This window comes from Lycorma delicatula, chromosome 4 (assembly GCF_047948215.1).
Source record: "Lycorma delicatula isolate Av1 chromosome 4, ASM4794821v1, whole genome shotgun sequence".
NCBI classification, from domain to species: Eukaryota; Metazoa; Arthropoda; class Insecta; order Hemiptera; family Fulgoridae; genus Lycorma; species Lycorma delicatula.
In genome coordinates, this window is record NC_134458.1 from 52714027 (window position 1) to 52737265 (window position 23239).

General features: G+C 25.3%; 1 protein-coding gene across 2 annotated transcripts in view; it reads right to left on the reverse strand.

Annotated features, from left to right (window-relative positions):
* Positions 1-18105, reverse strand: part of Lim1 (LIM homeobox 1) — a 299256-nt gene extending 281151 nt beyond the window's left edge. The window contains exons 1-2 of one of the 2 annotated variants that reach the window (XM_075361932.1): positions 17676-18105; positions 9460-9525 (exon numbers count right to left, since the gene is read on the reverse strand). In XM_075361932.1, coding sequence (XP_075218047.1) covers positions 9460-9502 — 43 coding nt within the window. In that variant the 5' untranslated portion in view covers positions 9503-9525; positions 17676-18105. The remainder of the gene's footprint in view (positions 1-9459; positions 9526-17675) is intronic. The other variant, XM_075361933.1, reaches the window with a different exon arrangement.
* Between the last annotated feature and the right edge of the window lie 5134 nt (positions 18106-23239).

A 23239-nucleotide genomic window follows, 5' to 3' on the forward strand; every position in this document is an offset into this window, starting at 1 on the left:
TTTTTTATTAAGACTTTGATTTTACGTCCCAGTACATTACACTTACAAATTATTTACGTATCATTGAACATAAAACAAGATAAAACTCCTATGGTATTACTCTTTTAACTATTATCAAATTCAGTGCACACACCGGAACGTATTTCTAATAACAGTCTTGTATTTTCGTCCTTTTTTATTTATCTATTTTTTTTGTTAATGTATTTTATTTTATTATTTTTTTGTTACTACAGTAATTTCATATTATTTGTTTACACGTTTTTTAACGGTCTTTTTTAACCAGTTTAAATTGGTGTTAAAAATTTTCTTCTTTTTATTGACCGCACATTTAATATATCATTATGACTAAACGACTGTTTTTATTTATTTATTTAGCTGTAATTTTATTTTATATCGTTTTAAATTATAAAATACGTTTTCATATTTTAAATGCGTAGATTTCATGGAATATGTTTTTTTGTTTAAGTTATTAGGCATAGATAATCAGTTGAAACTTGAAATGACTGATGAATACAGTTTTAACTAGAATATGGATGTAATGAGTGCATGATATAGATTTAAAGCGAAAAAAAAAATTGTTAAAATACGTTACATGGTTCTGCCAAAACAAACATCTCTTTTCTTTTGATTAATTTAATAGAAAAAATTATAAATCCAATACATTATAACAATCTAAACAATTAAAAATTTTCTAAAGTATTTGACTTTGTATTGATTTATTATAATGTATTGTTTCTCAAATTTCTACTGTTTAACCATTAATCATTTTTTTATCGTTATAACAGATCGAATATCTATTTCCGTAAACCTTAATTTATAACAGCCTATCACTTATATAATAAAAAAATATGTACGATTACTCGGAGATCCGGACGAATATATTTCAAAAACTTTTGTATTTTTACATTTTCCTGGAGCAGAAAATTCTATTTTATATATATATATATATATATATATATATGTGTGTGTGTTAAAATCATAATATTTTGAAACTTTTAACATAAAATGAACAGCAAAATCTAAGAGCACTTCATTACAATCGAGTTATTTTATTTACTTCTAAAAATAAAAAAAGTCGTATGAAAACAATTTGAATTTCGTATTATTTATCTGAATGGAGAAAACAGTCAAACGGTAGAAAATATATAAAATAAAAAACCTGTAGTAATCATATATTTTTAAGTTAAAAATAACAGTATTTTTTTCATAAGCGAGGCCGACCTAAAAATGAGGTAATGTACATTGTATAATTGTAATTCAGTAATCCTGTATTTTAATTTTTAAAAATGATTAAATTATTTTGTAAATTATTACTTTACAAAATTAGAATGATATTTTACAATATAAGAAAAAACGATAAACACAAAAATCGCTTTTAAAATTAAAAAAAATAATAAAAATATATATATTTTTCGTTTCTTCTTTAAATGTCGACTTAGTCGGTGTTAACTTAAAATAAAAATACTAACAGCTTGCCAAACAACGAACAACTTAACTACTACATATAACTAACATATATTCTTATTTTTTATGTCGGATACATACACATATTCCCCTATTGTTATACGGTACTTTACCTACAAAATACCTTTAACATATAAACTTTAAAAAAAATTAATCTTTAACAAGTAACTATAAAAGTACTATTATTTGAAATATTATGAGACAGTTTTTTTTTTGAAGTCAGTTTTATTTAATTTCGTAAAAAAAGGCGATAATTCTGACTTTATAAAAATTATAAAAATAAAAAATAAATTAAGATGAACGAGTAAAAACCCTCTACTGAATATAAAGTACGATTCTCTGAAAGAATTTTAATGAAATAAAAAATGATCTCACTTTATATACCATTATTCAATAATAATTCCATACCAAGCGATGGGACGACAAAATAGTAGAAAATACTTTCTATGTCTATGTAAAAAGTGTAATTTTTCGTTCATAAACACTTACATTAAGTTATTTTTAACTAAACTTACGACCGGACTATAATAAATACTTTCTCTACAAAATAAAACGAAAAACATCGAAATCGGTTCAATTTGTGACTAGTAGGGCTTGAAAATATGTATAAATAGTTAATAATATATATCCAACCATTTTTCCGGCTACTGCCGGGTCTGGGTGAGTATGTATAGAAAAATGCAATTACTGCTACCGGCTTGCCAGACCAGATGTAGCTGTAATTAAGTGTAAATGTATCGGTAAACATGTAGTCTGGAACAGACTCAGGTCGACCACTTTGAGACGTGTGGTTAATTGAAGTCTGACCGCCAAAGAACACCGGTATCCGCAATCCAGCATTCAAATTCGTATAAAAGTACCTGCCTTTACAAAGATTCGAACCTTTCAACTCTCGACTTTCGTAAAGCAACTGATTGTTTAATGACGAATTTAATAACCGCTAGACTAACTCGGCGGGTTATAAATGATTAATAATAATAAACAAAATTTATACCGGTTGAACCGAAAAATTTCATTTGTTTTATTAGAAGTAAATTCTTATATTCAATCATCAGATATAATTAACAGTAAACTGAATATTATTTTGCCGTTCTTAAAGTAGAAAGTTAAGTTAGGATAACGGTGCCCAATGTTAAAGTTGATACCCACCGGGTTGGTTTAGTGGTGAACGCGTCTTCCCAAATCAGCTGATTTGGAAGGCGAGAGTTCCAGCGTTCAATTCCTAGTAAAGCTAGTTATTTTTACACGAATTTGAATACTAGATCGTGGATACCGGTGTTCTTTGGTTGTTGGGTTTCAATTAAGCACACATCTCAGAAATGGTCGAACTGAGAATGTACAAGACTACACTTCATTTACACTCATACACATCATCCTCATTCATCCTCTGAAGTATTCTAAAAACGGTAGTTACCGGAGGCTAAACAGGAAAAGAAAGAAAAGAAATGTTAAAGTTGAATGTTTCAAAACCGCCGGCCAGAAACTCATGTGAACCACCTGATAATGTACTTACTGTTAATAACTATTTATAAAATTAAATGTTTTAATAGTTTATCAAATCCATAAGTTTAAGTTACTATTAAAAAATAAAGATGAATTAAAAATGAAAAAGATGAAAAAAAAAGACGTTATTTGTTTAAATTCTTTCCTCGCCCGGTCCTTTGAAGTTATTTTTCAACGACCGTTATGATGATCGCATTCTTTAAATAATAAAAAATTAAAAATGCGATTATGTTTTGTTTTAAATCGGTTACAGTTAGGTAAAAATTATTCCATTTATCGGTTGGTGTAAAACGGCTAATCAAAATTAAAAATTAATTCTTGAATTATTTTCCTTCAAAAATGTATGATCTTTAAGTACAGAACACCACCTCCATCAAAAATAGAATTTTTTGATATTGCTCTAATATAAAGCAGTACCAACAGCATTTTTTTTCACCGTTAAATATCCAACTGTATAAACCAATCACTCAATGTAATTTCTTATTTTTGTTGGATGGACATTGAACATATTAGCTAGATTTTTGTGTATGACTAAGTTTTTATATATATCATATCAAAATATCTCATGCCTATTTTTACTTTGTTTTAAGAATAGTGAAATATTATTACTGCAGGATGATGTAAAAAAATCATAAGAGATATTATTATTTTTAATTTTGCTAGATGTTGAAAGCCGACCCCATAGTTTGAAAACAACATTTTTCATGAAAGAAATACTAATGAAAAATGTATTAAGAAAATCAAAAAATTTTCAATTTTATAAAGAAAAAATAATATAATTTTAATTAGTTTAATGGTAACATTGAATTAAAATCGATTTGCAATTTTGTTTATTAATTAAATATTTAATTTTTCTCAATTATAGGTGTTATTTTTACTTAGTTTTACGAAATTAATCCTGTAGATTTTTTTTTTATAGATGACTAATTCATTAAATAATGTTGAAGCTTATGCCTGGAAGTATGGAATGAACATTTTTTTGCTAAGAAAAATGCCATGCCTGATCGGAATTAAAACCCTGGACCTACCGTATGAAAGGCTGATTCCCTCACAGATATCGTTTATTATAAAGAATATAATAAAATTTGAATAGTGAAAATAAAAATGTATATGACGGCTTAGTAACAAAATTTTACTCTGAAAGACCGAAATTAGAGAATGTCAATATTCTCCGGTGAATGTCGATGCAAACCAAATGCGTCGGTGAAAGACCGAGATATTTGCTTATTCGGACCTTCGCCGGTATATGTCGACAAACACAGATAAGCTCTGGTGGGGGTCGAAACGATAGCTAAAAATTAATAAAATCACCCATTATCAATCTCTAAATTAAATAAATTACGAGAAGCCCTCGTAAAAAAGGAGGAAGCTTAAATTTAAGTCAAACAACCTATGCTCGCTAATCTCGTCTAATTAACGTTAAGTATACATATTTTATATATTCTCCACCGTTTGAGGCGATTAATCAAATTCACCGCATTCAGCATGTACTGATGGTGAAAGTTGAATAAAAATATTTTTATAAAAAAAAATTGAAAAAAGGGCAAACCATTTGATCATTTATTTGCATCGTTATAATTCATCTATGCAGTTAACATATTCTGTATATACTGATTGGTCCTTTCAATTTATAAAATACTGAATATCTGATTAAATTTTTTTATAAATGCGGTGAATTTTATTAATCGCCTTCAATGTTGGAGAATATCATGTAAAATTTGTATATTTAACGTTAATTAGACGAAGTTAGCAAGCGCAGGTTATGTATGGCTAAAATTTAAACTTTTTTACGAGGGTTTCTCGTAATCTATTAACCTTAGAGATTGGTATCGGATGAATTTTGTTTTAATTTTTAGTTATCGTTTTGACCCCCACCAGAGCTTATCTGTATTTGTCGATAAATACCGGCGAAGGCCGGAATAAGCAAATATTTCGGTATTTCACCGACGTACTTGGTGTGTGTCGACATTCACCGGAGAATATTGACATTTGTCAGATATCAGACCCATATCACGGTAAAAATAATATACAAAAGCTAGTCGCTTTACTTTTTTTTATGAAATCTAAGTAAGATGAAACTTTCAAAAGTTTAATAGTTTTACAAAACAAAAAATATAATCGGTTGAATTTATCAATAATTAACCTTTTTTTTTTGTTTTTTTTTTGTTTTTTTAAATTACTAAATAACGAACAAAATCTACAAAATTTTAAAAACATTTGTGAAATTTACGTAGTAATTTTTTTTTTTAAATAAATAAACTATATGTTAAAATAACAAGAGAAAAAATAATATTAAAAATTTATTAACTGTGATAACTTTCATCAGAAAACCAAACTTTCTTAACCGTTTTAAGTTATTACATTTATAAAAAAATGTCTTTTATATAGACTAGACTAAGTTTATACGTATCTTAATAATAAACATTAATAAATAAATAAATGTTTAATACAGGCAAGTAAATAGTAGTACATTACAAAGATCACGTTAGGAATGACAAGTGTGATAGCTAATCCTATAATAAAAAAGAGACTGTCCCAGCATTTGCTTGGACGGATCGACAGAAACCTTGGTAAACCTTCATCGGAACTGCTTTACAAATTATATATATATATATATATGTGTGTGTGTGTGTGTGTGGTTAAAACCTTAATTATTCTAAAAATACAAATAATAAAATAAAATAATAGTAAACCGTATATGTTAAGACAAATAAATAAATAAAATGAGTACAAAAGGATAGAAACCGTACATTGAAATTATTTGAATACATATTAGTTGTGTACGTGTTGAATGAAAACGCAGAAAATTCAGGGTTATTTTTTTTAAATTAGTGCTTACACGTCGATAGAATAATATTTTTTCTGTAAGTGAAAATCTTTTAATTTTATTTTAAATTCATCGGTGGGAAGATCTTTTAAACGGATCGGAAAATATCAACGGATTATTAATAACAATTCTTTTCATATAAATACGAGGGGCTCAGTATCGCGATGTGTTACGCATAAACAAAATTATGTTTTCTGGTTTGAGCAGAATATATTAGTTTTAATAAGAAGTGATTATTTTGATTCTTTTTTTCCTTAATGAACGTACAATGAGAACTTATAAGTGTAAGGTTCAAAACAAATTTTAAATTTCGTTTAATATTTAATAAACTCTTTAGCGTGGAAGGATATTTGTAATTTTTTTTTCAATTTAAAATACTTTAATTCGAATCGTTAGAAAATATATTTTTGATTTTATTTTGAATACTAGTTAGGCTTAAACATATTAATACGCTTTAAAAAAGTAACAACCTAAAATACAGCGTTCACATTTTTTTATCTTTACTAAAGGATTATTTTCTGTTCCAAAATATCAATATTAATTAGATTACCGTTTCCTTAGAAAAGGGGAAATAATTTTAAACGAAATTAGTATATCACTCAGCCGCGAGATTTAGGTAAAATTTAACTAAATTGTAAAGGAAATGTCTGTTTGAAAATATGAAAGTTATTTAGTTTATACTAGAATCTGTGAGCAATAACACGTGATTTAATTCACGAGTACTGAAAGAAATTTAAAACGATTTTACTAGTATTTGATAAATGTTATAAGAAACGATTAGTGATCAATAAAGAGAAGAAATCGTTAAAAAAAGATAAATTTTTTGTTCTATTCTATAATCTATATAATTTATTGTTCTATTTTCGCTAAATAGAAACTTTATATAAAGTCTTAATGCTTATATATAATTTTATGCGATACAAATTCGAGAACAAAATTTCACTAAATATTTTATTCAAATTTACACGTAAATATAGATGTTCTGACAAAAATGTAATTATGTTTTTGCTTTGATCGGTAAAATTGTTTTTATCTTTTTTATTTTAATAATCAGAATTATTATTTTTTTTAAATAGTTTACATTATTTTTTTAATTACATATATATGTAATTTCTTAACTATTTTAATAATAAAACCAGATTTTGGACGGTTGAATAATACATTTCCATAAAACTGGGTTCAGATTCATTTGTTTGCAATTCTAAAATTTTAACATTTTACCCCCTACATATTTATTTTTATTAAAAAGATTTTTGGTTTTGGTTTTTCATTATTATTATTATAATTGTTATTATAATTATTGTTATAATTTTTTTAAATTTATATTATTTCAAGGATAAAATTCTAAAAAATGTTAAAAGAACAGTTTACGAAATATTTATAAAATTTTAATAGTTTTATTACTATACATAAAATTATCCATTTTTATATTATTTGCGAGCAATTTCTCCAAAATTATTAAAAAAATAATAATTCTTTTTAAAAAGTGTTTAAAATAATTAAAATCTTTCGAACAGTTAAAACAATAGCAATAAAATCTCAAAGTGTTATATTTATATCTATATTGAATATTACTTTTTTCAAATTAGTAAAAGGCTTTTTTTTATTAAATTAATTCCGCTGTGTAATATGTTAATATCAACTATATTAAAAATATTAATTTAATAGAATCCATATATATATATATATATATACATAATATCTACAAACTAAATTACTTCTTAATTGTGGAGAACCCAAAACATTTCCTTTATCCTTACTCGAATTTAAATAATCCATGTTTAAAAAATTATTATCATTAATAAATGCAAGTAAAAATAAATTTTACTTTGGATATTTTTTAATTAAGTTTGTTTACAAACTTCAATGAATTAGGAATAAGTAAAGTTGTAATTTTAATCACGGAACAAAAAAGAAAAATCTATAATTTCTCAAGATCGTTAAAGTTTTTACGCGATACAACTGTCGCTTAGCCTATTCATACTACGACCCATTTTTTTATCATTTTTAATAAATTTATTAAATTAGGAAAACAAATTAAAATTTGAAGAATTTAAAAGTACCTTTCTTTAATATTTTATTATGAAATATATAGATCGAGAATGTGTAATTGTTAAGATTAAAATGTTTATTTTAACTCAAAATGATCTAAAATAATTAGTAATATGAATTTAAGATAAATCATTACTTACTACGTTCAAGAGACAAATTAAAATATTCTAATTTTTTTCAGTAAAGTTAAAATTTTTTTTTAAAAATTGAAAACTGTTTATCAATGTATGTACGTATGTTATCATAGATATAATTTTTTTATAAAAATATCTGTAGTACAAATATTTAACTTTAGATATAATATAATTCGCAAATTGTACGGTTTTTTAATTGAAAAAAACTTTTTTCACGGAATGGCATATTATTTTTTTAATTATGTTAATGAATATTTTACGATGTGTGTGAGCCGGATTAGATGATTATTAAATTATTATTCAAACTTATTAAAACTTAACTAAATTTTATTAAAATAAATATAAAAAACTATATTTCTAAACAACCATTTAGATCCTACGCGTAAATCAAGTGAAAAATAAATTTAACTTGCCAGTACATCAGTGTATCATTGAAAATATTATATTAAATTCATTTATAACTAAAATAATACAAATTTATTAACGATAACGATTAATTTTATATTTTTCATGAAGTTTCAAGTATGTAGATATAATTCTAGATAAACATAAGACGTTTAAAGATTAAATCTTTGAAAACCATACACACACACAAAAACAAATATTTATCCGTTGAATTACAACGAATACATAAAAATATGATCTACCATAATATTTAATTACTAAATCCATCAGGAAACGAAGTCGAATCAGAAATCTTATATAGATGTTAATTAATTACACAGATAACAATTATATAGATACAGGTAAAATTACAAACAATAAGATTTCCTAATTAAAATCCAAAGTTAAACATTACATAATAAATTCATTATTTTATTTTAAAATATAAATACATTATTTTTATTACTACAAATAACTGTAGGCTACTAAAAACATTTTACGTATATATATTTTTTATTTCGATATAATTTGAACTGAAACCGCGTCTTTTCGCTGCAATAACAAATTGACATACGTACATACATGATTATACATAAATATAAATAAATTATGTATATATTTACTGATATTAATTTTTATACCTCGTTTGGGTTTTTTATGATACGATGTTTTATTTATTATATTTATGATTATTTCAAATCTGTACAAAACTTTTTATTTAATTATACATACCATCATATTTTTAAGAGAAACATTTTAATTAAATCATTTAATTAAGAAAAATTCAGTTAACATAAATGGCATGCGTATTTATTATTTACAAATTTTAAACAAAATAAAACGGGTTCGTAATATTATTTTTGAAAACAAAAACATTTTCCGGCAAAACGTAATATATATTTTTAATATTTTTCATTTACAAATGAATTTTATTCAGTCATCATCTTTATCTTTCTTTTATTAAATCCCCCGAAAAATTAAACGATTTAAAAAAAATATATTTTTTTTTTATTATATGTCACTTTTAATAGTTTTTAATAGCCTAACGTAAAAAACGCGTATAAAACAAATAATAATATTATAAGAATGGCATACCTTTAATGTTGCAATAGATGTCAGAAAGGTAGGACGCGAGCATGTGTTCTCTGCGATGGAGAATTTCTTCCAAAACACACATAAAATAAAAAGAACGTGTAAGTTAAATGCATTAACGTAAAATATTATTATTATTGTTATAATTTAAGTAGAGTATTACTTATAATAATTATGATATATTATTATTATTGTTGTTGTTAAAATTTCATTTTGCTTTTTTAATAGCTACACATCTTAACGGCTATAACATGCACGACAGTGTTTTAGGGATATTAGGGATTAAGCTATTTTATTTATATTTAGATATAATTAATAATTCAATTTGTTACAAAGCGAAAAAGATTAAACCTAACTCTCTCTCTCTCTCTATATATATATATATATATATATAGATTTTTATTTTCTTGCATTTAGATTTTATATATAATAAATATGTATGATCTAATTTATATAATAATAAACTGGGAAATAATTTTTTTAAATAATCTATATAAAATTGTCTTAATTTTTTCATTAAAATAATAATGATTTGAAAGGTTTCTATTTATTTCACGAAGAATTATTTTTTCGATAAAAAAATATAATCTGAAGAATTTCATTGTTTACAAAATATATTTATTATCAATTGAATTTTAAGAAAATAAAAAATAGTTTTGAATTTATTATATTAAATTAATTATTTTTTATGTAAAAATAAGTTAAAATTTGTAAGAAAAACCGATAGAAATATTGAAACAAATAACGATCATTTTGTGTAGCCTTATTATTTATTTTTTATGATAATGTTTTTGAAAACACATAATTATTAAAGTATCCAGCCTCATTAATTATTAGAATATTATAAAAATAAAATATTATTTAAAAAAATAAATATATATAAGTAACACAACTTTTATTTACACACGGAAGATAAAATATTATTGAACTAAACTTAAACGAATATCAAAAGAAAAAAATGTATCGTATCTCTGTATTACTCTTTTGATCTATTTACATGTAATTAGGGCTATGAAAAAAGATTATTATATCCTAAATATTTAAACTAACAATAAAACAAATTAAAAAGAAACTTAATGGTTATAAATATATGTATATATATTTATAAACACCCAGTTAATTAATTTAAAAAAATAAATTTATAAGGAATTTAACATAATCTATTAAGAGTTTGTTTTACACTATATACTCCTGTATATATATAAAATTAAATGCTAAAATATAAGTTAATGCTGTTAATTGGTATATGCTAAATGGTATTAAATTACAATAACAATTATAACAACAATAACATATATATATACGATGTATTACGAAATATTTTATTACATATTAACAATAGTGTTTTACATAAAAGTATATATATATATAAAGAAATATTAACATAAGAAAAACTTGTAACACTATAATTGTAACAGATTATTTCTTTAAAGACTTAATACATCATGAACAGATGTTTTTTTATAGATTATTTTTTTAACAAAATTTGCGTAGAAAAAACATTGAATAAAAATGTAAAATGCATTATTATATGAAATAAATACGCGTATAAGTTATTGAAAATAGATATTCTTAGTAAAAAAATTTCAGAGGTTTAATTATAAATAATATCGTAATCACGAATTTTTAGGGTTTATTTCTAAAATATAATTTTTTTAATGCAATTTTTCTGAAATATTTATTTTTTTTTAATTTTTAAATTCAATGAAGGATTTTCTTTTAAGATGATTATCATAAGATTTAAAAAAATAAATTTATAATTTATCTTCTACCAGTTTTTTAACCGTAAAATTATATTTTTTAAATTGTACAACTGCTGGAAAAAAAGATGTAATTCTAAATATATCCAGAAAAAAATTATCAAATTTAAAAACACTGATAAGCTACGATTTAATTCGATATACTTTTAACCGATTAAAATATGTCAAAGAAAATGAAAACAAAATATGTTTTTAAATTTTCACAGAATTAATTTTAAAAATGACAGCTGTTTCGGCGCACAGTACTTTCTTCAGATGTTATGTATAGGATAAGTTATACCTAATGAATTTTCATCAAGTAAAAGTTTCATTCGTCGATTAAAATACGCCTATTGGAGAAGTAAAATTGTTAATGGAAAATAATGCAGTAATATATTTAATATTTATTCAAAGGGTCCATTACGAGAATCGACCCTGTAAATAAAAATTCCTACAGTATGTCTTCTTATATAAATAAATTTGTTAATGAATTTATGAATATATCATATTCATTTTAAGAAAAAAACTATCATAAACTGTTCATTTTAATAACAACAGCCCTTTCTGTTATTCGGCGTCACGAAAGGAAACGATGAAAAAATCCCGTTCATACTAAATCCGTATGAAGTTTTAGAAAATAATGGTAAAAGAAAATAAGGTACTTTAATATTTAAAATAATAAATGAAAGTTTGTAATATCTCAGAGATTGAATAATTTTTTCTTTTATGTATTAAACTGTGTTGTTTTTTTTTATAACTGCAGAAAAATCTATAATATTTTCTTTAACTCTGGTAAATGCAAGTTACAAAAAATGTAATAAGGAAATTCATTTTGAATTATTTTTATCTTAAATACATATTTGTTCATTTTATAAATAAATAATTATACAAAAAAAAGTTTGAATTTTTTATAGTTAACGACCATACTTCAAAAACCCTCATAAAATTATTTTTCTTCTAAATTCCACAACTATTATATATATATATGTATTATCATTCAACTCATAAAAATACTGACCGAACTAAATATTACTTGAAAAATTAATCAATCACTTGCAAATCAATTGGTCCAAAAAAAAACACGGGAAATTTGGCACGGAAAGATGAAAGAAAAAAATTATCAAGCAATTAGATGTTTTCGATTTATTATTTTTTATTTAAAGTTTTACACGGGATTAAATATGGGTAAAAGTAAATAATAATAAAAAAAATAAAAAAATAGTCAGATAAATATAATTTTTTAGATTTTTGTTTTTACAAAATTTTCAAGAAGTATTTAGCCAACAGGAATACGAAATAAATCAAGAATTTTTCTCGGTTTTTTTTAATGGTTGTCATAAAACGAGTCGGTAAGCTTTAAATTAATCCGAAAATATAACGCAAAATGTATTTGAAAATAATTTTAGGTATATCAATTATACAAGTATTAATAAGTATTTTTAGTAAAAGTTTATAAAAGTACGATCGTTAACTGTATAAAAGAGCCAAATAGTCCTTTATTTTTTTAAATAGTTCTTTTTGTAAATTAAAAATAAATATATAACAAATAATTAAAAATAAAAATGTATTTTAACTTCATTTAGTGTTCTTTTATTTTTATATATGTAAAATTTCTACGGTAGAATCTGCAAATTTTTTATAAACTTATTTAAATTAATAAGAAGAATTCTGAGTATTAATTTCATTTTCGATAGTCTTTATTTATGAACCAAACGGTTACGTAAGGAAGAATGAAGTATCCGTGTGGTCAATCAACCGTGCGGGAAAATCACCGCGGGTGACGACAATCAGCCGAATAGGTTATAATGATTGACCAACCTGCTTAAGCATAAGTAAAAAAAACCCTCCAATATTATTTGAATGATATTATAACTAAGTAAGTTATTTTTTTTTAATATTAGCCAATTTTTTTTTTTAATTTTAATAAAAATAGATTTTTAAATAGCAACTAATATAATCTTTTAAGGGTATCGGCCACAGATATTCTGGGGAATTTTTAAAAATTATTTTGTTTTATAAACATGTGTTATATAGATGATAATAAGTAAAAATTTTTAGTTAAAAAAAAGCTAGTACAAGATAACATTCAAATAATAAAATCTAATTTTTTTCCATTAGCGTTTTTATAAACCGATAAGTATAAAATTAATTCAATAATTATAAAATATTTGTAATTTTCTAATTTTATTGATTGTAATATAATATTCATTTTGTTTATAAACAAAATATAACAAGTGAAATTTTACGGCATTATCTGAGCATAAAACTTATTAAAAAAAAAAACAAAAAAACTAAATTACCCGTAATTATTTACTTATATTTACAAAAATACATATTAATAAAGGTAAATAGTTTGAAATAATAATAAAAAAAGGGTTATACTATTTTATAAAATGTTTATGATTTTTTAAAAATAAAATATGTAGTTCGAAATTAGTTATACATCTCGCTCAACTATTTCAAAGTACAGAAAATTTATTAATGATAAAGATTAATAGAATTTTATTAAGTAACTTATTTTCTATACAATTTTTTGTATTAAACTTAAATTTTAGATATTATTTTAACGTTTGTAATGACTTTATTTAGTTTTTCTTTCCCTATCTTTAAAAGCTAATTTACTCCATTAAATAGTTAGTTTTAATTTTTTATTTTATCATTATAATTATTATTTTAATTTAAAATACGGGGATATAACACTTACATTAACTTTACGATGAAAAAATCGCCTTGTTTCATATCATATATCCCGTAATTAATTATTAAAGCTCCGAAAAAATAATTTAATAATCCTTTTAAAAAATAAAATGTCTTACGATATTTAATACGACCGATTTTGTACAGTTATAAAAAATAAAATCAAAATCGCTGAATTTTGTTTAGGTTATTTTACTTTTAGTGTTGGATATTTTTCGTTTAATTTAAATATAATTTTTTAAACTAAATTTCCTCGTATTATATAATATTCTCGTAATAAAACACAGTTCACTTTTTATCGTAGTTTCTAAGCTAAGTTAAGGAATTTAGCTGGATATTTTGATACATAAACTACAATAAATTATCTTTTTTACATTTTATAAAATTGTTTCCTGAATTATATTTAAATAGTTAACAAAAATCCTAATTTATCCTAGAAAACTGATATGGTACGATGTATTCTAAAACATTAAAATAAGTCTATTTTTAAAAACCTTTTTTACTAACAAAGTAATATGTTATTTAAAAATATTTGTACGTTATAAATATTTATATATTGATTATAAATTTTTACGTTATTTTCCATAGCTTTTAATATTTAATTAAGTTGTACATTTAAGTAAGCCAATAATAAGTTTTATTTATTTTTGTTTAAATAATACTAAATTTTAATATTTGTTTGTAAGAACTGTACGGTTTAACCGGTAAGTTTTTCTATTTTTGTTTTTTAATTTTAAAAAATACATTTGATTTTTGCTTAATAATTTAAAATTTTCAACTGAAATAATTTATTGTTATATTTAAAATTTAATTTTATCTTAATTTTATTATTTTTTAATTAAATTTATATATTTTTTTAAAGTTTTTTGTTGATATTCCAATTTAATTAAAAAAATAATAAAAAATTAGTTTCCAACCTTAATTAAAATAATTATTTACATATTAAATATTGAAATAATACGCAAATTTCCTTTAAATTTTTATATACATTTTTTTTTAATTTTTGCACAATTTGCACAATTTCTTAATTTGTTTAAGTATTTTATAAAAGTATAATCAGAACCGGTTAAATATTATTTATATAATGTAATATATATTTATTTAAACATAAAAATCTATTATGAATTTAATCATCGACTTAAATATATAAAAAACTAAAATCTATTTTAGAAGAATAGATTCGAAAAATGTATTACAAGAGAAATTATACATCAAAATTTGTTAAAATAAATACAATAATAACAATTTTATAGCATACAAAACGTGTAACATATTTACTCTGCGACACATTAAATTTCCAGTTGCAAAAAAAGTAACGTATTTTATATATGTGTTTTATTAGTTTTTGTAATTTATAAAATAAAAATTACGTGAATATTTACATAAGTTTATTACGTCAAATAATTATTTCTTAGTTTTGTTTTCTTCCTACTAAAAAACAGTAATCTAAATATATTATTTAACTATTTATTAAATCTCCTAAAATATTACATACGATGTATGTCTAACCGATTTACTCGATATCATTACGTTATACAAAAAATAATAATAATAATAATAATAAATGAATAAACAGAAGTTGTCACATAAGAAATAAAACATAATAAAAAGAGAGATTTTCAATTTACCTAATCAGATAGAAAAATGTTCTCATTAAACGAGAACATAATTTTATTTTCTGAAAAAAATCTCATAAAGCACGTTATTCTTATTAACATAATAAATATTTTTTAATAAATAAGGTTAAATAAATTTATTTTATGGGGAACAAATAGTAGAAAATTATAATGATTATTAAAAAATAATGAAGTTTGAAGTTACACAACATTTGTGAATAACGAAAAACTGTATTTTTTTAAACAATATACTTATATACGTGTTATTTAAATCCTTAATTATGGGGTAAATAATTATGTCTACGTTTTTTCAGTACGGTTTTAACGTTATTAATAGTACTGTCAAAAGATTATTTATAAAATTTATATATATATATATATATATCACAAACTTTTATATTATGTAAATATATAATTTGGAGGTATTGTTATTATTATTAAAGATATAACCTTTAAAAAGAAAGAATTAAATATAAGTTAACATTTTTAATTAATCGTTTTTATTATTAAATTCTAATCAAAATTAATTTTTCTTTATTATTTCTTAAAATAAAATGAAATTGTTTGATTTAAACTCATACTTTTTCAAACTAGGACTAAATAATAATTTTTTTTTCATATATATATATATATATATATATATATATATATATATATATATATATATATATATACACAAAACCCTTTAAAATAACATATATTAATAAAATAAAAACTAAATAATTATTTAGCAATAACAAATTCAAAATTATTAAGCTTATTTATTTTTTAAGCCTAAGTAAGTATTTATTTAGCTATCATGTTAGAAATTAAAAAAAAAAAAAAAAAATTAATCTTTTAATTCATTAGATATTATATTATAATAAATAAGAATAGTATTTAACAGAGTCTATTATATTGTGTTCTTTTTAAATATGGATTAAATCTTATTACATTATCATTAATCAAATTTAGGTTAGATCTCGATTAAATTAGGAATTGGAAAATCAACAAATTTTTTAGGCTCGTTAAGGAAGAAGTTATTGTTTAATTTATTAATAAATTACATAAAAATACACATACATACGGGAAATATATATTATCACCATCGAAAATTATTATAAATATTTGTTTTTAATTTTTTTTATTTATTTATAGGTTATCACTTTCTAATGTATTCCTGATAAGTCTTATTTAAGGTTATTTAAGAATGTTATGTACGAATTAACCTATAATTTTATATTTTGTCACTGGAATCTTAATTAATTATTATAATAAAATGTTTTGCTTATATAAATTATATTTATTTAGACTTATATACAATTATTATTATTATTATTACCAATGTATGTATGTACAAACAGAAATTTTGAATGATTTTTAACCTATACTATAAATTAGTAATTTTTTTTATAAATATTCAACGATTGTGGACTATAGAGTTTATATAATATTCTTTTTATCGCTAAGTTCAATAAACAAACCTGTAGGTTGTAATTAATTTAAGGTTATGTAGGCTAATATTCTATTAATTATTTAGCGGGTTATAGCTTAATTTACATTTAGTATATAGCTACTTGATTTACGTCAAATTTAACGATCTCAAATTAATAATATTTTACGTCCTGTACCTATCGCACAAATAACGAATAAAATGGTATAACTTCTAGGAATTCCTTTAACGTTATAATCAGTTTGACACGAATTTTTATACCGATCGTTTATTATTTACAAAAATACACAGATTAAGATGTTAATTTCCGTAGACGTGTTTTTTTTAAACCGTTACATTAAAGTATAGTTTTGTATCGCAAACACTGGTAATTTTAAAAACACTGTCGGATCTATAACACTGCGTTTATAAAGATCTATATGTCCAGCGGACAGGGAGAAAGGACGGCATGCAATTGTAATCTGTTTCAGTTGGTTTTGTTTGAAAACGGGTATATATTTTTAAATAGTATCTTGTACAGTCATTCTAACTGGATAAGCGTGCGTGTCCAGTCCCTCAATTATCAGTCGAGTCGAGAGTGTTTGCGCCCATGATAAGTATATACAAACACATCTGTCTCTGTCAAACATTGAGTCTACGGCCTGATGCCCGTACTTTGATATTGGTTAATGTTACGGGCTGTTTTATTGGTTTTTTTTATGTTCTTTTTAACTGATAAAACATTATTCAGCCTACCTATGTTGTGGGCCTGAGTGACCGGTAGCGGCAAAGGAACGGCGCAACAGGGGGCGCCGTGCAGCAACAAGGGATGCGGGTGACGGGTACCCGGGCTCCCTATCAGTCCCCCGGACCCGGCAGCCCCAGGACCCGTCCCCGTCTCTTCTGAGAACAGTTGTAGGCCGCCCCGACGCCTACCATACGGGGGCGGAGCCGCCTGGTGTAGGTCTTGCTGTATAGGCGTCGTGGTGACGACGATCCGTACTCCCTTCGGTGGAGTCGTCCCGGGCCCGGCTATCACCAGGACCGGGTCATTAGTAGACACACGTTCACTTTCACAGAAAGAGACTAGCGTTGAAACCGACAGACGAATAGATAAATAAATAAATAAATAAATAAATGGCGCACAGCCGCACAACGATCAGAAGGACACGTGTACTATAACAGATGACAACGTCAGGCCCGCGACACCAGCCGACTGGCAAGACACGACCGGCCCGGTACTGCCGCCCCCTACCGCGCATGCGCTTTCGATCACGTGATCCGAATCCTATTGGAAGGTTCGGCGCAGGCCCGCCCCGCGTCGCCATGGCAACACAAAGGAGCTGCGCGAGCGATTTTCGACCCGAACTACGCATCTTTCACCTTATTCACAAAGCTCCGAATCGTTTGCCGCTCTAATTATAAGGATAACACTGTCGAAACTCAAAGAAAAAGTAGAGAATTGACATTTCAGAAATCTTTCTGGAATATTATTTTCACTCCCTTTTATTTCTAGTCTGTCTCTTTTTGTTTCCCGGTTATTTTATACGACGGTGGCGCCCGGGTGCCTGAGAGTCCGACCGTAGCTTCGTTCGGAATTACAGCGTACGTAAGTACCCCTACCGCTGTCGCAGCATATCGTTATACACCGAATTTTCAACTCCGTGAAACCGGGACTGTAATGTAATAACGTAAATGAAATTCATTTTAATAACAGTAAACAGATATTGAACTTTAACATGTGTTATATTACGACTTACAGCGCATAAAAAAATAACCTTTCAAAATACAAATAAATAATAGCCTACTCTTATAGCGACAACCTACCAAGCTTATATTCATTCATTATTAAGCTTATTTATTACTATTATTATCTCGTACTTTGCCGCTAAAAATCGACTTATAATAGGCAATCTCCGACAATTTATGAATAAAGATAAGTTTGAAAAATCATACGTTAAAATAAAAACAAAAAATAATAATAGATAAAAAAACGAAGTGGATTACTCCTAAGTAAAAATCACAATGATAAATGAATTAATAACATTAAGTACAGCTGTTACTATCTTTGAGTACACCTATATATATAGATTACGCTCTATATATTTTCTCTTTTTGTATTTAATGATAAATGAAATAATAAAAGTAGCCGTAAGTTATTTTCATACTTGACCCGCCTGTCGTGAAAAAAAAGTGGAAGTATAAATTTTAATCCATCAATATTTTTTTAAATGAAGAGATAAATTTTTTAATTAATTAAAAGCGATAGGTTTGAGACTATCATAAAATTGTTAACGTCTAAATTTAATTATAATTATCTTTAGGGAATTGATTAATATTCACCTAATCAATTAGACATGACTTGAAAAAAGTCCGTTTTCATACCTTTTATTAAGAAAAATATCATTATTAATAACGATACCACGGCTGTAAAACTATCGAAATAAAAAATAATGTTTTTTTTTTTACATTTAAATGTCTCTCTTCAGTAGCAATTCCTGGATTTACTACTGCTATAAAATATTATTAACACAACACACCAAAACTTTTTTTTTCATAACACAGATTTAACTTAGGCTATTAGAGAATATAATGACAGCCCGTTTTTTACTTCAAAATCCGTCACTACACTTACAGCTTTGTTGTCACACAATTTAAGAATCATTGATTTTTACTTTGAATATATTCGTACATAAATGATTTATTTAGAATATAATGCCTATAAATATTAGGTACTAAAAAGCTAACAGTTATTAGGCAACCTTACACAAGACATACGTGACTCCTAACAAAAAAAAAAATTTTAATGAAAATACTATGAAAAAACAATAGTGAATTAGTATCTGTCGTCGTCTATTTAAGTCGAATATACTGTTATATATTCTACCAAAATACAAATGATATTCATCCCTATGAGTGAAATCCTTACTCTCTTCACAAGGATAATCGACTGTAGTGTGAGCATCATTACTCTTAGAGAAAGCGACTGAATTAGTTTTTTTTTTCATCAAAAATGCTTTATACACTTCAGAGTCATAAGAAATATCGAAACAACTAATGTAGATTAAAATATTAATGTACCCCTTTCGATGGAATATTATTCATTAGCCTACACAAATAATATTTGCGTTCAATAAGGGAAAACCAAACACCACTCCTCTAAAAAGGAATATTTGAACTTGTTATTATAGACAATAGATGAGAGGTCAAGATTAAATTGCATATAATTTATTTCTCGTACCGAATCGAATGAAAAAATATAACACATTGTTACACAACTGAAAAGAAGAACGTGGATTTATTACTTTACAATATCTATCCCAGACCTTTTTATAGATGTGATGCGTGCAAATCATCTGAGATACAAAAGGCATCTATCAGAGTCGCTTTCTCTAAAAGTAATGATTTTCATTAATAGCCGATCCTTGTGGTGAACAGAATGAAAATATCACTTGTGGGAATAACTGCGGTAGCAGCTTTTTTCTCAGTGAAGTAGGCAAGTATTTTAATCATTAATTACTCTAGTAAACCTGGCACAGTAAGTTTTTATTCTTGAAGTGGTTATACCGGGAGTATTTTTCTCCTACTCAGATCACATACAACTGTTGCAGCATTTTCCGTACATACAACTTTATATAATAAGACTGACTTGTTCTTAAGTATTCTTATTTACTTTATTTTTATCGTTGTTTCTTTTATAGCCGTTCAATCACGATCATAGAAGTGTAAAATAATGAGATTAATTGAAAACGACTTGTTTCCAAAATGAAGCATTTTTTGTCGGTCAAAAATCCTTTCGTTTGTTTTGAGGAGTAAACCAAGGTAATCGATCGTGTGTAGCAATTCTTTACATCAATTTATTTTAATAAAAACTTAACTTGATACAATATTAATATTATCTCCAATAGACATACATTTCTAAAAAGACAGACGATCATGTAAAGCCCTTTCAAAAAAAAGTCTTTTTTTTAATAATTATACTATAATTTACCTGAAGATGCATTGGAAAATATGAAAACATTTAATTTTCCCCGCAAAATAAATTCCATCTGCCTAAATAAATTTTTGTTTTTTTTTATGAAATCGTAAAATAAATACATAAAATAATTCTAACCATAAACATATACTTTTTTTTTTATTAAAATATTTTTTTTAGAGAATTCAACTTTGAAATTTTTGCAAAATATCGTTTTTTTCCTTATCAGATAAATTAAATTTTAAAAGTCGGATTAGGCAATCATTTATTAATGTTAGATGTATTAAAGAAGAAACTCGGTTAGGCAAGATTATATGCAACTAAAACGAGATGAATACGTTGCGTTTTCATGTTTTTATAACTCATGTTCCTCTTATTTTCGTTATAAATCGATTATAATTTATTAATAATAAAATAATCGATCGATTGATTTATTTATAATTTTATTATTTTTTTTTTATTATTTATTTTTTTTGTCAGTCACAAGTTTTTTGGATTAATATATATCATTGGTACGTAAACAGGAAACGTTTGTTTGTATGTTAGCAAAAATCTCAAGAACCGCTAAACTAATCGCTACCAAATTTTAACAGTAGCTTCATTATGTAATCCGGAGTATCATACGCTATGTTAAGATAAAAATTATTATTTATTAAAACGTGTATGCGTAAATAATAAATAATCCTTTACGGTGCTGTAATTTTTATTCGGGCCGCTTGGTGGCGAGCCGCTCCCAAGTTATCTTTCATTAGAGGGCTTATTGAAATTGAAGATAAGACTCTAAGTCTCGGTGAAAAGTATTTATGTGATTTCGGTTTACCAACACCAATTCGTGATAATGAAAACCCGTATTATAAAATGTTCTGAAATTCTTTTAATATCAATTAACTTCAAACGTACATAAATATTAATATTTCTAAATTAGAACCAGATCAACACCACGCATATGATTCCACCACTCATAATATCCATAGCGACAGAAAAAAGTACTTTTTTTATTTGCTTCTGGAGGCGCTGGGAAATCCTTTTTGATTAATCTAATTCTCGCATATTTTTGATCGACAAGTAGCTTAGCTCTCGGTGTAACATCGGCAGGCATCGCTATGACGCTCCTCTCTGGTGGTAGAACTGCTCATTCAACTTTTAAACTGCCGTTATCACGTGGAAAAGAGTCAGTTTTCTCCATACGTAAAAATGATCCTCTTGGTAAACTTTTCCAAGATACAAAACTTATTGTACGGGATGAATGCACCGTGATTCATCGAACTCATGTTGAAACGATTGACTGTAGTCATGTTATAAGTTGAAGGGAGGTATAATCATTTTCTTTGCAAAGAAATTCGGCAAAATTTGCCAGTGCAGTCGAAGCCGCGAACAGGGATGCTAGTGACTAATAACGGTAAGAGATTTGTTCCCTTACTCCTCACACTGATAGAAATAGTTCGTATAATTTTTTTTTTTTTTTTTTTTTTGTCTTCAGTCATTTGACTGGTTTGATGCAGCTCTCCAAGATTCCCTATCTAGTGCTAGTCGTTTCATTTCAGTATACCTTCTACATCCTACATCCCCAACAATTTGTTTTACATACTCCAAACGTGGCCTGCCTACACAATTTTTCCCTTCTACCTGTCCTTCCAATATTAAGGCGACTATTCCAGGATGCCTTAGTATGTGGCCTATAAGTCTGTCTCTTCTTTTAACTATATTTTTCCAAATGCTTCTTTCTTCATCTATTTGCCGCAATACCTCTTCATTTGTCACTTTATCCACCCATCTGATTTTTAACATTCTCCTATAGCACCACATTTCAAAAGCTTCTAATCTTTTCTTCTCAGATACTCCGATCGTCCAAGTTTCACTTCCATATAAAGCGACACTCCAAACATACACTTTCAAAAATCTTTTCCTGACATTTAAATTCATTTTTGATGTAAACAAATTATATTTCTTACTGAAGGCTCGTTTAGCTTGTGCTATTCGGCATTTTATATCGCTCCTGCTTCGTCCATCTTTAGTAATTTTACTTCCCAAATAACAAAATTCTTCTACCTCCATAATCTTTTCTCCTCCTATTTTCACATTCAGCGGTCCATCTTTGTTATTTCTACTACATTTCATTACTTTTGTTTTGTTCTTGTTTATTTTCATGAGATAGTTCTTGCGTAGGACTTCATCTATGCCGTTCATTGTTTCTTCTAAATCCTTTTTACTCTCGGCTAGAATTACTATATCATCAGCAAATCGTAGCATCTTTATCTTTTCACCTTGTACTGTTACTCCGAATCTAAATTGTTCTTTAACATCATTAACTGCTAGTTCCATGTAAAGATTAAAAAGTAACGGA